At 42.7% G+C, this 13,629-nt stretch overlaps 1 protein-coding gene across 3 annotated transcripts in view; it reads left to right on the top strand.

Moving 5' to 3' along the window:
* The window catches only part of LOC146354114 (uncharacterized), a 29,755-nt gene extending 19,637 nt beyond the window's left edge, over window positions 1–10,118 (top strand). Inside the window, exon 4 of one of the 3 annotated variants that reach the window (XR_014788306.1) lies at window positions 4,663–4,956. Coding sequence is in view for 2 of the 3 variants with exons in the window: in XM_084838210.1 (XP_084694336.1) it covers window positions 4,663–4,723 (61 nt within the window). In the remaining variant the exon portion in view is untranslated. Of the gene's footprint in view, window positions 1–4,662; window positions 4,957–6,450 lie in introns of those variants that run through there. The other 2 variants (XM_084838213.1, XM_084838210.1) reach the window with 2 other exon arrangements.
* The last annotated feature ends 3,511 nt before the right edge of the window (window positions 10,119–13,629 follow it).

Here is a 13,629-nt window from a genome sequence, read left to right as displayed (position 1 = left end):
CTGGTCTGATCCAGCATGGCTCTTATGTTCCTAAGAGGGCCTTTTCTGCTGTGGCACCCTGGCTGTGGAATGAGCTAGAGAAGTTCACCTGACACCTATGTTGTATTCCTTCCAGTGCCAGCTGAAGACCTTTTTATTCTCCCAGTATGTTAGCATTTTAGCTTCCTAGTTTTCTAGCTTTGGTGTTTTAAATCTGTATTTTAAATATCTGGATTGCTGCTAGGTTTTATTTGGGTTGTACTGTTATACTGTGGATTTTAGCTTTCATATTTTAATTAATTAATTAAAATATTTCTTGGCCGCCTTCCAGGGCAGAAGCCCTGAAAGCCCCAAAAGAATAATTTTATATTTTTTTATGCTGCGTGTTGTGGTTTTAGTTTTTGAGAACCATCCAGAGAGCTTCGGCTATTGGGTGGTATACAAATGACATGAAATTTAAAAAACAACCCCCCACACACACTATGTATTCTTCTCCCCCAAAACCTTATATAGAATGAGAAGAGTTTTTTTACGGTAATGACATGCAATCCCCCAGTTTTAATCCTTTGTCCATGATGCCATAAGCAGTTAAGGTCTTAAGCAGGCAATCCTCTCCCACCCCCCACCCCTTTTAGCTGACACCCTCAACATTCCATTAGTCCTGGAAGGTACTGAGCATAGATCCTTGCAGGGCCATTTTTGTTTTTAGATTTTCTTGTTTTTTTCTTTTAATTTACAAACTAATATGCTTCTTCATACTTAGTCCCCCGAGTATGAGAAACTGCTACCTTATCTTTCGGTGGCCCCATTCTGCTTCCAAGCTGATAGGCACAGGTCGCACAAATTCAGTATTCGAGGGAACAGTGCTGCGGTGTGTGCCAGCCAGCCCCTAGCATGACTGCTGCTGTTCAGGGCTCCAGCCAGCCTGAAACAGAAGGTGTATAGCACTATTCAGGCTTACAGAGGAGAAAAGGTTTTGGGGGTGGGGGAGAGAGAGAAAAGTTACACCTTTTTCATTCTCCTCCAATCTTCTTGTGCTAAAGGGCTCAGGTTCAGGGCTGGCTATCACCTTGAAGCTGAGAACTTTACTGCCCTCCTCTGGGTGCCTCTGCAGTCACAGGTACAGGGGGCCAGGGAAAGGGCCTTCTCAGTGGTGGCATCTGAGCCTGGGGAGGAGAATACTCAAAAGTTGGCACATAACCGCTGAGAAGACCCTTTCCCTGGTCAACTCCTGCAATATATGTGATGGCAAAGGCGCTGTCAGGAGGCCGCCCCTGCCACCTTCTGAAATCCTCAGATAGCCAGAATCAACATGCAGACAATAGGGCTCTTTTCCAAGGCTTTATTCCCATTCAACCTAATGGCACTTACAGATGCTAATTGCTTGATCTTACTAGTGAGACTTAAGAGAGCTGCCTACTCAGGGGTTCTAACCTTAGGAATCAGTTGATCTCCATTTGGAGGGGAAGGTGGGAAACCTCTGTACTTATGGGCTAGGAGGAGAGAGTCCACCCTTTTCCCATGGGGCATCGGGGCGCTGCTGTTGCTGTCACGCCAAGCGTACTGAGCGCCTCCTCTCAGTGCCCACCATCTCCCGCTTGATGCTGCGCCAACGCTTAGCGTCCAGAAACTGCTGTTGTGCCTCCCTCTCCCTGCCAGAGTCACTATCACTCTCAGGAATGTGTACCGGGAGGGGCTCCCCCCGGGCTCCTCCTCTGAACAGCGCACTGGTTCCTCTCCCGCGGTTTCTATCTCTTCCTCAGAATCAGAACTTCTTTGGGGCTCTCTAGGCTCCGATCCAACCCTGACAGGCACCCAGAGGAAGGCCTCCAAAGACGATCTCAGCAGATGGAGATAGGCAATCCCTTAGGTCACAGTCGCTCTCTTTTTTGAAGGTGGTGCTTCCGTTCTGGGAACATCACCTTACCACCAAACTTTAAAAAGCGATGTTTTATTGCTGTGCAATGCATATTGTTCCCTGAGCTAGTATACCAATTGCTGTTGGCAGTTCTGTATGGAATGTAGTTGCACAAGTCCTACCTTCAATTTCTTCACACAGCACATAGTTAAACTATGGAATTAGCTACCACAGGATGTAGTGATACGATAGCCTCCAGCGTGAATGGCTTTAAAGGAGGATTAGACAAGTTGATAGAAGTTAAGGCTATCAATGGCTACTAGTCATTATGGCTATATATATTGCTTCCAGTATCGGAGGCAGTAGGCCTCTGTATATCAGTTGATAGGGAACATCAGCAGGAGAGCACCATTGCCCTCAAGTCCTGCCTTTGGGCTTCCCAGATGCATCTGGCTGGCCACTGTGAGAAACAAATGCTGGGCTAGATGAGCCTTTGGTCTGAATCAGCACAGCTCTTCTGTTCTTAGGAGGGAAGGGGCTTTGTGGGCCGGCAAATGGATTTTCCCAGCAATATTTTGTTGTGAGGTATGACTCCAAGGTAGAGCACCTGCTCTGCATGCATATATTCTCTGTTTCAGTCCCTGGCATCTCCAGGTAAGGCAGGAAAAGCTTCTGCCCAAAACCCTGGAGAGCCATTGCTGCCAGTCAGTGTCGACAATACTGGGCCAGGTGGCCCAATGGTCTGACTCAGTATAAGGCAGCGTCCTGTGTTCCTATGTGCTTTTCCTGTCATAATGCAAAGTATTTTGGTGTGGCTTGGTACTGAATGGGCAATTAAGACCCATTAGCTTTAGAAAGGATCTATCTCTGATGGAGATGAAAACTTCTAGTACTGCTTTGTTGAGACAGATGAATACAGCTGCCTGTATTTTTGAACTTTCCTTGGAGGCATGGCTGTGCAGACTGTCATGATGACTACCTGCCCTTCAAAATTTACCACCACGCCACCATTCCAGCATCAGAGGCAGTACACCTCTCAATACCAGTTGCTATGGAACACGAGTTGAAGGGTGCTGTTGCACAATGCACTGCTTGTGGGCTTCCCATAGGCAGCTGGTTGGACACTGAGGGAAACTAACGCTGGACAAGATAGGCCTTTGGTTTGATCCAGCACAGCTCTTCTTATTTTCTGTTCATGTGTGCTTAATGCTACACTTGGATTAAATTTTTTTCAGAATCTAGAATCTTGCAACACAGGGCCCCATAGCAGAACCTTTTGTAAACCTCATTAATCTCAAATCACAATTCTCAAATGTGCAGTCATGAACTTTCCTTATCTTTCAGGACCTTCAGTTAAATCTAGCACTTTCCTGTTCTCCAAAGCCACATTTGTTTTGGCCTTCAATAGGTAGCGCCATGTTTGTCATACTTACAGATGACCTTTTCCTCAAGCCATTGTTTCATTTTTTTAATTTCCCACGACTATCCTCAAACTGTTCATGCCAATGTAATCCTGTTGCCTTCAAGGTTATTAAAAGCATCCAGGGCCAGTGGAGGTTTAGAGACCTGGTAGTAAATACTTCCTTGAGGAAGGGTGTGGTCCCAGCTGTTCTTAAAGAAGCAGTAGTGGGACCCTTACTAAAGAAATATAGCTTAGATCCTCTGAACTTGGACAACTAATGTCCAGCCTCCAATCTCCCCTTTTGGAGCCAGGTGTTGGAGAGGGTAGTGGTCCAGGTGGATTAGAGACTGGATGGTGGGAGTGTAATCCTCTTAGACCTGCTGGGCCTTTCAGTGGCTTTCGATACATGGACCATGATATCCTTCTGTCCTGCCTGTCTGAGCTGGGCTTAGAAGGCATTCCCAGAAAAGAGTTCTGGGTGAGTTCTGTCCCACCCCATGGCCTCTGGCTTGTGGAGTGCCTTGGGGTTCCATTTTATCACCCGTGTTCTTCAACTATTGGAAGCAGTGGAAGAGGTCATTCAGAGGTTTGGGCTATGTTGCCATCAATATGCTGATGACACACAGCCCTACCTTTCTTTTCCATCTACGGATCCCAGGGAATCTGGATGGATGCAGGAGAAAAAAAACTGAAACTGAATCCAGATAAGAATGAGGTCTTGTGGGTTGAGAGGTCTCTTGTTCTGCATAGATGTATGAATCTGGTTCTAGATGGGGTTGCACTCCCACTGACGGGCCAGGTGCACAGCTTGGGGGTGTTCCTGGACTTGTCACTGGCTGAAGAAGCACAGGTAGTATCTGTGGCCAGGAGTGTCTTCTACCAGGTCAGGCTTGTACACCAGCTGCAGCCCTATTTGGAGTGGCAGGACTCTATTGGTGCAAAATACAGCTGCCAAAATACAGTTAATGGGGCCAGAAAATCTAAACATGTGACACCACTTTTGTGCCAATTGTACTGGCTACCAGTACATTTCCAGGCCCAATGCAAGGTACTGGCATTAACCTTCAAGTCCCTAATTGGTTTGGGACTGTGATACATAAAGATTGCCTGCCCCCATGATCTAAGATATGTATCAGAGGTCCTACTCATCTGGTTACTGGTGAAATTGGTTAAGTTGGCCACTTCACGAGATAAGGCCTTGTCAGTTGTGGCCCTGCTGTTGTGGAACTTGCTTCCAGTTGCCTGGCCCCTTCAGTTCTGTCATTCAAGAAGGCCTTAAAACGTGTCTCTTTAGTACCGCGTTCCCCTAAGGGAATTACACAATCTAAAGCAGTTTTTTAATGTGTCTTATTTAGCTGTGTCCACTTAATCTCTGATGTTCTCTCTTTCTGTTTTTGTGTGTGTGTGTCTGTTTTTTTCTCAGTCCCATACATCAGTCAGAGAAGGAACAGTTGTGTGGAGCTCGCTTCACCCTTACCTGCTAGAAAGAACACTTACTGTAACCAAAAACTGAATCTGCTTTTTCCCCTCCTTCCCAATCCCTTTTTCTTTTAGGTCATGTCATTTAGATTGTAAGCCTGAAGGCAAGGATTGTCTTATTTATCTTTGAAAGCCACTCTGGGAGTTTGGCTCAAAGGTGGAGTAAAATGCTGTAAATAAACTTACAAACAAATAAAGACAAACGATACTGCTCAGGAGTAAGTGATTTAAGAATTCTAAACTGTCTTACCTGTTTTTGTAAGCTGCGCAGGTAGTTGGGCGGGTGGTGGAGAGAGCAACTGCCCCTCTGTCTGCTGCTACTGGCCACCCACCCTTCAGCAATAAAAGATACAAAAAGGGTTCCACCACCCAGCATGACCCCATATTGAGCCTTAATACAAAGACAACCTTTCACCTGAGGTCAAAGTATCAAAACCCTTGGCAGAGACCAAGTTGCAAGTTTGCACGCTGATTCTGCCCATCATCACCCCACCATCTACTCCACAGCAGCCCCATTTTCTGATCCCCTCTTTGCCCATCATCACACGCCTCCCCAACGGCGGTGCTGGCACACACACACACCCGACTTGATACATGCAATTCAGGAAGTCATGCAGTGCTTTACTGCGGAACCCAGGAAAACTTTGGCGAACGTTTATTTAAAATAGTTATATAGCGCCCTTCCCTAACAATTGGCACACAGAGTAGGGTGACAAATTTGTTAAAGGAACAATTAACATTGAAAAAGAAATCCACAATAAAACACTAAGCTAGGCATTAGAACCAGCAAAGTCTGGGTTAAACAAATAGTTTTGAATATGTTCTAGCTGCAGGGCTTGGGAATAGCTGCACCTGCCGGGAAGAAACCCCAAACCCTGTGACTTGCAGTGATGTCTAGCCATCTCCTCCCAGAAATTGGAGCCACTGGGAGAAAAAGAGGAGGCTTTGCAGGGAGAGGATGGGAAATGCAGGCTTTGAGGCAGGCCTCCTCCTCCTCTGAAACCCATTTGCTTTTGCGGGTTAGTTTTAACTTCTGAACTTCACTATTTCTGCATCATTTTTAATGTGTGCAAAGTGCTTTACAATCTTTGTATCTGTCACATAAATAAGTCTGTAACTGGGTTGCAGTTCACATGTATGGCTTGATCATATTTTAGGAACTTTGAAGTGGCGCATAATAAGTGGAAACAGTTGTGTAGTTGGGTTTTTATTGTGAAGTGCTATTCATAAGACAATAAGTAGAATGAGACTGTTGCTGTGCCACTCTCATGAGAGCAGATACATGTCTCAACAAGATTCAGTCAGTACTGCCTTTAAGCTTGGGGAAGGAGAGGGTTTCTGGAGGAACCAATAATCCAGTTCCTGTAATGCAGTCCCGTGAAAAATTCTGGTCTGATTTGTGTAACCAACAAACCCACCTAGTATAAACATAAGAGAACCAGAAAAAATTGGGTAGACAACACCATAGTCTGGAACAGATGTTCTAGACACCATCTTTCAAAATAGCTGCCACAAAATTTTAACTGCACCTATTTTGGCCCCTAGAACACTTACAGACATCATTCCGGTGTCTAAATATATGTTTTGGGGGTCAAGGAATTCAATTATAAGGTTCTTAAATTGATATGGATGTTAGATTTTGCAGTAAAAGGGTTTCTTGTTATTAAATAAGAATGAAATTCTGATTACATGGTATTCAATGTATATAGTTACATAAATTTCTCTGTTTCAGCTAGAGGACCAATGAAGAAAAATGAATTGTGAATGAAGACTTGGAACTAAACTTGCATCTGTTCATCAGGAAGAAATCATTGGATTGGAAAAAGTGCATTATTTGCCAAACTGCAGACACGAAGACAACAGTTACTACAAGTATAAATGATAGAAAAGGAATATGGGAAGCAGCTGACATTAGAGATGATGTGGTTGCAAAAAGACTTAATTATGTGGCAGATGAGGATGAGTTTGTGTATCATGTGACTAACCAATGCTACAAAGTATTCACTTTGAAAAAATCTCTTGATAAAATAGCTGAACAATGAGATAAAGAAGTAAGCAAGCACAAAGATTTGGTCAGCAGCGAAAAAGCTGATTTGGTCAGCACTGCTGGAACATCACATAAAACGAGGTCAAGAGTTCCACCACGAGTGCCTCCGTCTTTAGTTATGCCATCAATGCATGTAAGATGTATAGTGTGTGGACAACAAAGTCCACAGTGTGGTGTATGGCCGAAGTTTTGAATAAGTGAATCAGAAACAGCAAAGAATTTTTTGTCCACAGCTCTTTATTTTCATGATGATGTTTACACTCCTGTGGTAGATCTGGAATCAGATACTCAGGTATTTGGTGTGGACGTACTGTACCACATGGATATTTAAAGTTGTATAAAGATGGTATGCGAAATTCTAAAGACTGAAAAACAATTTCAGCAAATGATGTTGCCTTTGAAAGAGGTAATGAAATTATTGACCCGAAGCTTAGAGATTCATGCTGTCGGAAATCTGTAATCTCATAAATAAATTGGCTGGAGAAGACCTGTTTAGAAACAATGAAGTAAAACTTTGACTACAAAAATGTTATGGGGAAGACATATGCTTCAGTTCAGCTGACAGTAAAAGCAAATCCTTGATGGTGTTTTCAGCAAATGAAGGGATTGATGAAATAGTCCAACACATACGAAAAGTAGATAACATTAAATCAGTTGCAAAGGACATCAGAGAAGCTTTAAAGGAATTTAATTTTGGACTTGCAGGCAGGTTCTGTGATTCTGAGGAACCGAAGACGACGTGGATATGGCTACTGGGATGCCAGATTAAATGTTAGCATTTTATCCGCATTTTAAAAATGTTAATAGGGACTACCGATGTCAAATTGTATTCCTCCCGAAGATGAAGAGGACTCAGAGTAAGATCCATCAGAAATGGACAGTGATGATGATGCATGTAATGAGGGACAGGATGCTCCTACCTTCAGTGAAAGAAAAATGGCTGTTTCTGTGAAGGTTATCTACCAAATACTATATTGTCCTCTTCATCATGGAAAGAAACAGACACCTCTTCACATTATGGTAGGTCATGCAATATAGACAAGTGCAAAAGTAGAGACTTAATTACATGCATGAACAAAGTAGTAGTGTCAGTGAGCTACAATGAAATATTGCAGAAAAAGACAGCAATTAACAGCATACGCTATACAAGCAAGTGGAGATGGAAATACACCACTGCCAGGCCATTTTGATACCAAGAGCTTCACTATAGCTGCCATTGACTATTTTGATCATGAAGATCAATCAGCACTATCTGATGCTCATGCTTCACATGACACTGTCAGTTCTATTGCAGGTGCATCCAGGACCAGCAAAGTTACCAACTAAGCCAAAGATATCTCAGCGTAATTTAAACCAATGAAGTCACTACTTACATAAAGAATTGCCGTGTCAGAGGGCTATAAACTACACAAGACCAGTTTATTATCTCTACTAGATAATTTCACTGTTGAGGTAAACTTGATTTCGCTAAACAACACAGAAGAGCGACATGGTGAAACTGAGTTTGGAGTCAGCTTGGTTAAACATGGGACTTCTGAAGAAATAAATAATGAAGTTGTTCCAACATGGGCTGGATGTCGTTCTTTGGTATCAACCACCTGTAATGCAAGTGGGATTCCTTCCATTCATTCCAAAACCAGTTTTAGATCATGCAACAGTTTTCTTAGCTTTGAAAAGCTTACAGAATGTTCATTCACAACTAAAACAGCCAGCTTTGCCAGTATTCTCAGATGAGGGTATATTCCATATCATTGCTGATATCATAATGAGTAACCCATCAGTTTCCTGACATCATTCCAATACTTGGAAATTTCCATTGTGCAAAAATTGTCATGCATATTATTGGAAAGTATCTGCGTGGCAGCAGTGCACGGGATGCACTAATTGAGTGCAAAGTGTTTGGTGTAAAGACAGAATCAGTAATGAATGGAAGCCATTATTACAGATCCTTTAAGGGATTCCTTATTCTTGAAGAAGTATATAAGATAAAATGGATGGCATTTTGGAAATGTAGGACCAAAGAAAAATACACTGAGACTATCAAGCAAGTAGAGAAAAAGAAATTGCATTTTTCAACAAAGACTGTAACAACGTGCCCAGCCGAGTTTAACGAACTTTTATCTGGGATGTCAGAGTTGTGTGATGACTTCAATCAATGCTCTAGAGATTGTGCCAGGAAATCTTAGATGTGTAGATACCGGGATACTTTTCTTGAACAAGTAAACCTGCTGAAGTTTCTAACAGCAGCCAACAGAGATGGTGATTGGGATAACCACCTTCAAGCTATTCAAAGTATTCTACCTATGTTCTATGAATTTGACAGTATTAACTACTTACAAGTATGTATCATGGTATCTGGAAAAAATGAGAATGTTACCAACGGATCATCCTGAAGTGTACCAGAAGTTTACTACTGGCCATTTTGTACTACAAGAAAGCAACCGGCCATCATGCCTCATAGTATTATCAAATGACACTGGTGCAGTTTACTCTTCCTTCGATATATATTTGAATTATTCACAAATGGTTTGGAAGAAATGTGGATAGAAGTAGAAGCGAGAGACAAAGTGTGCTATGTACCTCTTCACAAACTTGCAAAGCATCTTGGATCTATGCTGTGCAGTATTCTAATTAAGGCACTTATCATTACAGGCTGTGATGTCACAAGTAAGGTAGGAACAAAGTCATCATCCTTGAAAGCAGTACCAGAAAAGCTTCTACTTGGTCTTGCAGAAGAAAATACTCTGTCTCAGGAAACACTCAACAAAGCGGAGGAATATCTTGTTCAGGTTTTATATCTATCAATGCAGTGTAAGACATTTGATAACCTTTGATATTCACTGCAGACACACCAACCCATAACAGAATGCCCACTTTCACATTTCATTTAGAAATGGACATTTGAGAAGATGCTTTTTTATTCTTTGTGCATGCTTAACTCTTTCCAGTATACGCTTTACTTATGAAGCTCTACAACCAACAGACTTTGGATGGTAAAAAACATCAAGTGGTATTCCAAAGTCTGAACTCTGTTTTAACATGATGCCTTCCAAAGTACTCATCCAGTGCACTTGCACAACTTGCGTTACTAGTAGATGCAAATGTCATTTAAAATATGTGGCTTGCACAGAGTATTGTAAATGTGGAGAACAATGTAAAAGATTGTAGTTGAAGAGATAAAAAGCAGGAACCATTGTCACACTTGTATTCGCTCCACCCTGATAATAATTTTTGTGTAAAAAAGTTATGATGAGTGCTTACATATACCAAATATATGGCTTTGTTTGAATGATTCTGACAAAACTCTTCATGTTGTATACTTTAAGATCTCATTGTAATAATAAATCTTTCACAAAATTATGTTCAATATTCACGACAATTTTTATTTAATAAATAACATGAAACCTATTTACTGTAAAATCTAATATCCAAATGAATATTTAAAACCTTAGAATTGAATTCCTTGACCCCCAAAACATATATTTAAACACCAGAATTATGTCTGTAAGTGTTCGAAGAGCCAAAATAGGTGTAGTTAAAACCTGGCAGCAGCCATTTTGAAAGATGGTATCTAGAAAATCTGTTCCAGACTATGGTTTTGTCTACCCAATTTTTTCTGGTTCTCTTATATGTATACTAGGTAGTTTTGTTGGTTACACAAACCAGACCTGAAACTTTCAAGGGACTGCATTACAGGGACACGGCTAATAATGATGTCACCAACCACAACCACATTTTCTGTCACTTTAAGAGAACCTATCTGTGCCCAGTAACTTAATGTAATTATCTAGGACAGCCTTTAGCAACTGAGTGTCCTCCAGATGTGTTCAACTGCAACTCCCAACCAGGAAGCGGCAGTCCAACACATTCATTCATTCATTCATTTCTATACCGCCCAGTAGCCGAAGCTCTCCAAGCGGTTCAGAAAATTAAAAACAAAAATATAACAGAAAATACAATAGAAAATAGATTAAAACTACAGAATAAAAATACAACCAGAGTAAAACCTAGCAGCAGTGCAGGTATTTAAAATGCAATAGCAGATTTAAGATGGCAGAGCTAAATAAACCTGGAATGCTAAAAATGCTTGGGAAAATAAAAATGTCTTTACCTGGAGCTGGAAAGACTACAATGTATGCGCCAGGTGAACCTCTCTAGGGCGTTCATTCAACAACTGGGGTGCCACAGCAGAAAATGCCTTTTTCCTGGTAGCCACCTGCCTTACCTCTTTTGGCAGGGACTCCTGGAGAAGGACTCCTGAAGATGAACACAGCTGGAGGGCAGGAGGTTGGGAAGACTGATCTAGGACATAGAAAATCAGTATTTCCCCCTCTGTCTGTCAGGAAAAGTCAACAAGAGATTGGTCCCATCCACACCTGTTGTCCCATTGTGCTGGGTTGTCAGTATTAATGCCATCACATAGCAAAACACAATCTCACCACTTTTCCAGTCTGAGCTGCTAAATTTTGAAATACTGAATGGTATACTATTTTGTTGTGCGATAAAACACCTGTATGTTGTTTCCCCCATCATGCTGGAGGATGAAATCCCCCTAAGTCAGGTAGCTTCTGTCTCAAAGCAGATGGCTGCGGGGTGAAATCTCTTCCCAGCTGAAGGAACAAGTGGCAGTGATGGTAGCAAAAGGGTAGGTGAACAAAAGGGGAAAAGAAAGCACCCTGCTGCTAGCATGACGATATGTCCTACCTTATGTAGGACAGCCGTCAGAGGATAGTCCCCTATTTGAAGGGCTGTCCAGTCCAAGTCCAGTTTAAAGATCAAGAGCTATAAGATGGGTGAGCTGAGCCTTGAAGTTGCCCATCAACAGGTCACCTGACACCTGGTCAGTCTCCCCAACTGTGGTGTTGTATTCCTGTTTGCAAATTTTATGCAAATCTGTGCTCACTTTTGTCCTCTTCTTTTGGTGATGTATAAGTGGCCACTGTACCCACAGCAGAGTGGAGTTAAAGTCCTTTGCCTATGCCTCAGGAGAAGAAATGTGCACAGAAGGAAACAGATAAGGTTCATACTGAGGAAGGGATTGGCAACTGTCCTCTACCTCCAGACTACCAGCTTCCTGTTGGCTCTGATATCTTGCCAACATGTTTTTGTGATGCTGCCCAGGAGCAACTCTGCCTTCTGCTTAGTCTCAGTCCTTTACTTCCAAATGGTTAAATCCCTGGTCACAAATGCAGCATTTAATTTCTCTCTCTCTCTCTCTCTCTCTCTCTCTCACTTGCACACACACCACACACTGGAAGTAGAGTGTTTACACTGTCCACCAGCACTCGTTCACATCATGTTCAGAGCTGCTTGGGGCAGTGCCAATGTTATCGTTGCAAACAGTCCTCTCTATCTCAGTAAATATTGTTCATGCTACTAAAGCTGCAGTCCTATGTACACCTGCTTGGAAATAAGCCTCACTGAATTCAGTGCAATTTTCTTCTGAATAAACATGCATACAGGTTCAGGATGGAACACACTGACCTTCACATGATATGAGGGTGGCGAATAAGCCACCCCCCTGTGTGCTGGCTCATTTCCCTAATTACTCTCTCTGGGAGCAACTTGTTGTGACATCCAAACCCAGCAAGGGTGGCTTGTTGGGGTAGTTAACAAGCCACCCAAAAACCATGGCCTGTTGTAGGGTTATGGGGGGGTTAACAAACCACCCCGACTAAGGCACCTTCACTGAATGACATGAAAAGCTGCGCTGGGGGCAGGGGGCATGAACTGGCAACCTGGCACCTGCAGTCACTGCAACCCACCTTGGCTTAAATAAGCCACGATGGGCTGCAGTGATCATGTGAACTAGGTCTCTCTCTCCTAGGCTCAACCTGGAGGTCCTGGGTGCCTCCAGTGAGGCTTTCATCATGCCATCACCTTGCCCTGTTCACAGAATTATAGAGGAGTTTCGGATGTCATAATCTTCCATTTGTAATCCTCCCATGTTTTCAAACTGCTTCCCTTAGAATAGCTGCCCAATGCCTTTGGATTGGTAGCAGTAGGAGCCTGTCTGGAAGCATCCCTCAGACTACAGAGCCCTATACTATAATTTATTGGATAATCTTTGTGCTACTGCAACAACTTGCCCACCTGTAAGAATTGTAAACTTCTGTGAAAACATCCTAAGGAAGGCTTATTTAAGCCAATTTCCTCTACTTGCTAGAGCACTACAATATCCTTTCTCTATTCCTTAATCAACCCTACCGCTCACTTTTGTCCCGCTCAGTTATTTGGGTCCAGCGTGATGGCAAACTGGCAAGTTCATTAGAAAAGCTGGAGAGAAATATACAGCTAGCTTAGCTGTAACACATGCCCTGGAGCAGAGTTTGGATTATAATTGTAATTTCAATTGCTTGGCATTCATGTTTATAAGCCTCTGGGAGCCTTAATGAAACATTAGAATGATGCAATTGTCGCTCAAATGGCCATGTGCCCTGAATGGTTTGCCAGAACAGAAGCTGGGTGTGGAGTGAATAATGAGCTCCATGTGCATGACATACGCATACAATCAGCAGTAGGGAACTGATTCACATGACCCTAGAAATTAAGAATTATACAAAAAGTGTCTGTAACTACAGTTTTCTACTAGTCTGCATAACCACCACCACCACCACACTGTTTCTATGCTTTTATACCTCCAGCATCACTACTTAAAGGTGTCGCAGGAGTGCTTGTGCTGACTTAGGTCACAGTCTTAACATGGCAGCGTAGGCAGTACCAGTTCTAAAGCTCCTACTCAGTTGGCATTCTGCAGAGAATCGCAATGCCCTGCCAGCCAGCAGTGTGAAGTGGTGCCTGGATACACTAGAAGAACTCTTTTTTTGCCTCCCAGAACTCTGCTTGCAGCTAGCCTCTTGCATG

This window comes from Heloderma suspectum, chromosome 2 (genome assembly GCF_057233095.1).
Source record: "Heloderma suspectum isolate Gila_16-S chromosome 2, 16-S_ref, whole genome shotgun sequence".
Lineage (NCBI taxonomy): Eukaryota > Metazoa > Chordata > Lepidosauria > Squamata > Helodermatidae > Heloderma > Heloderma suspectum.
Note: the sequence above shows the minus strand (reverse complement) of the source record. Positions and strands in the feature narration are given on the sequence as shown.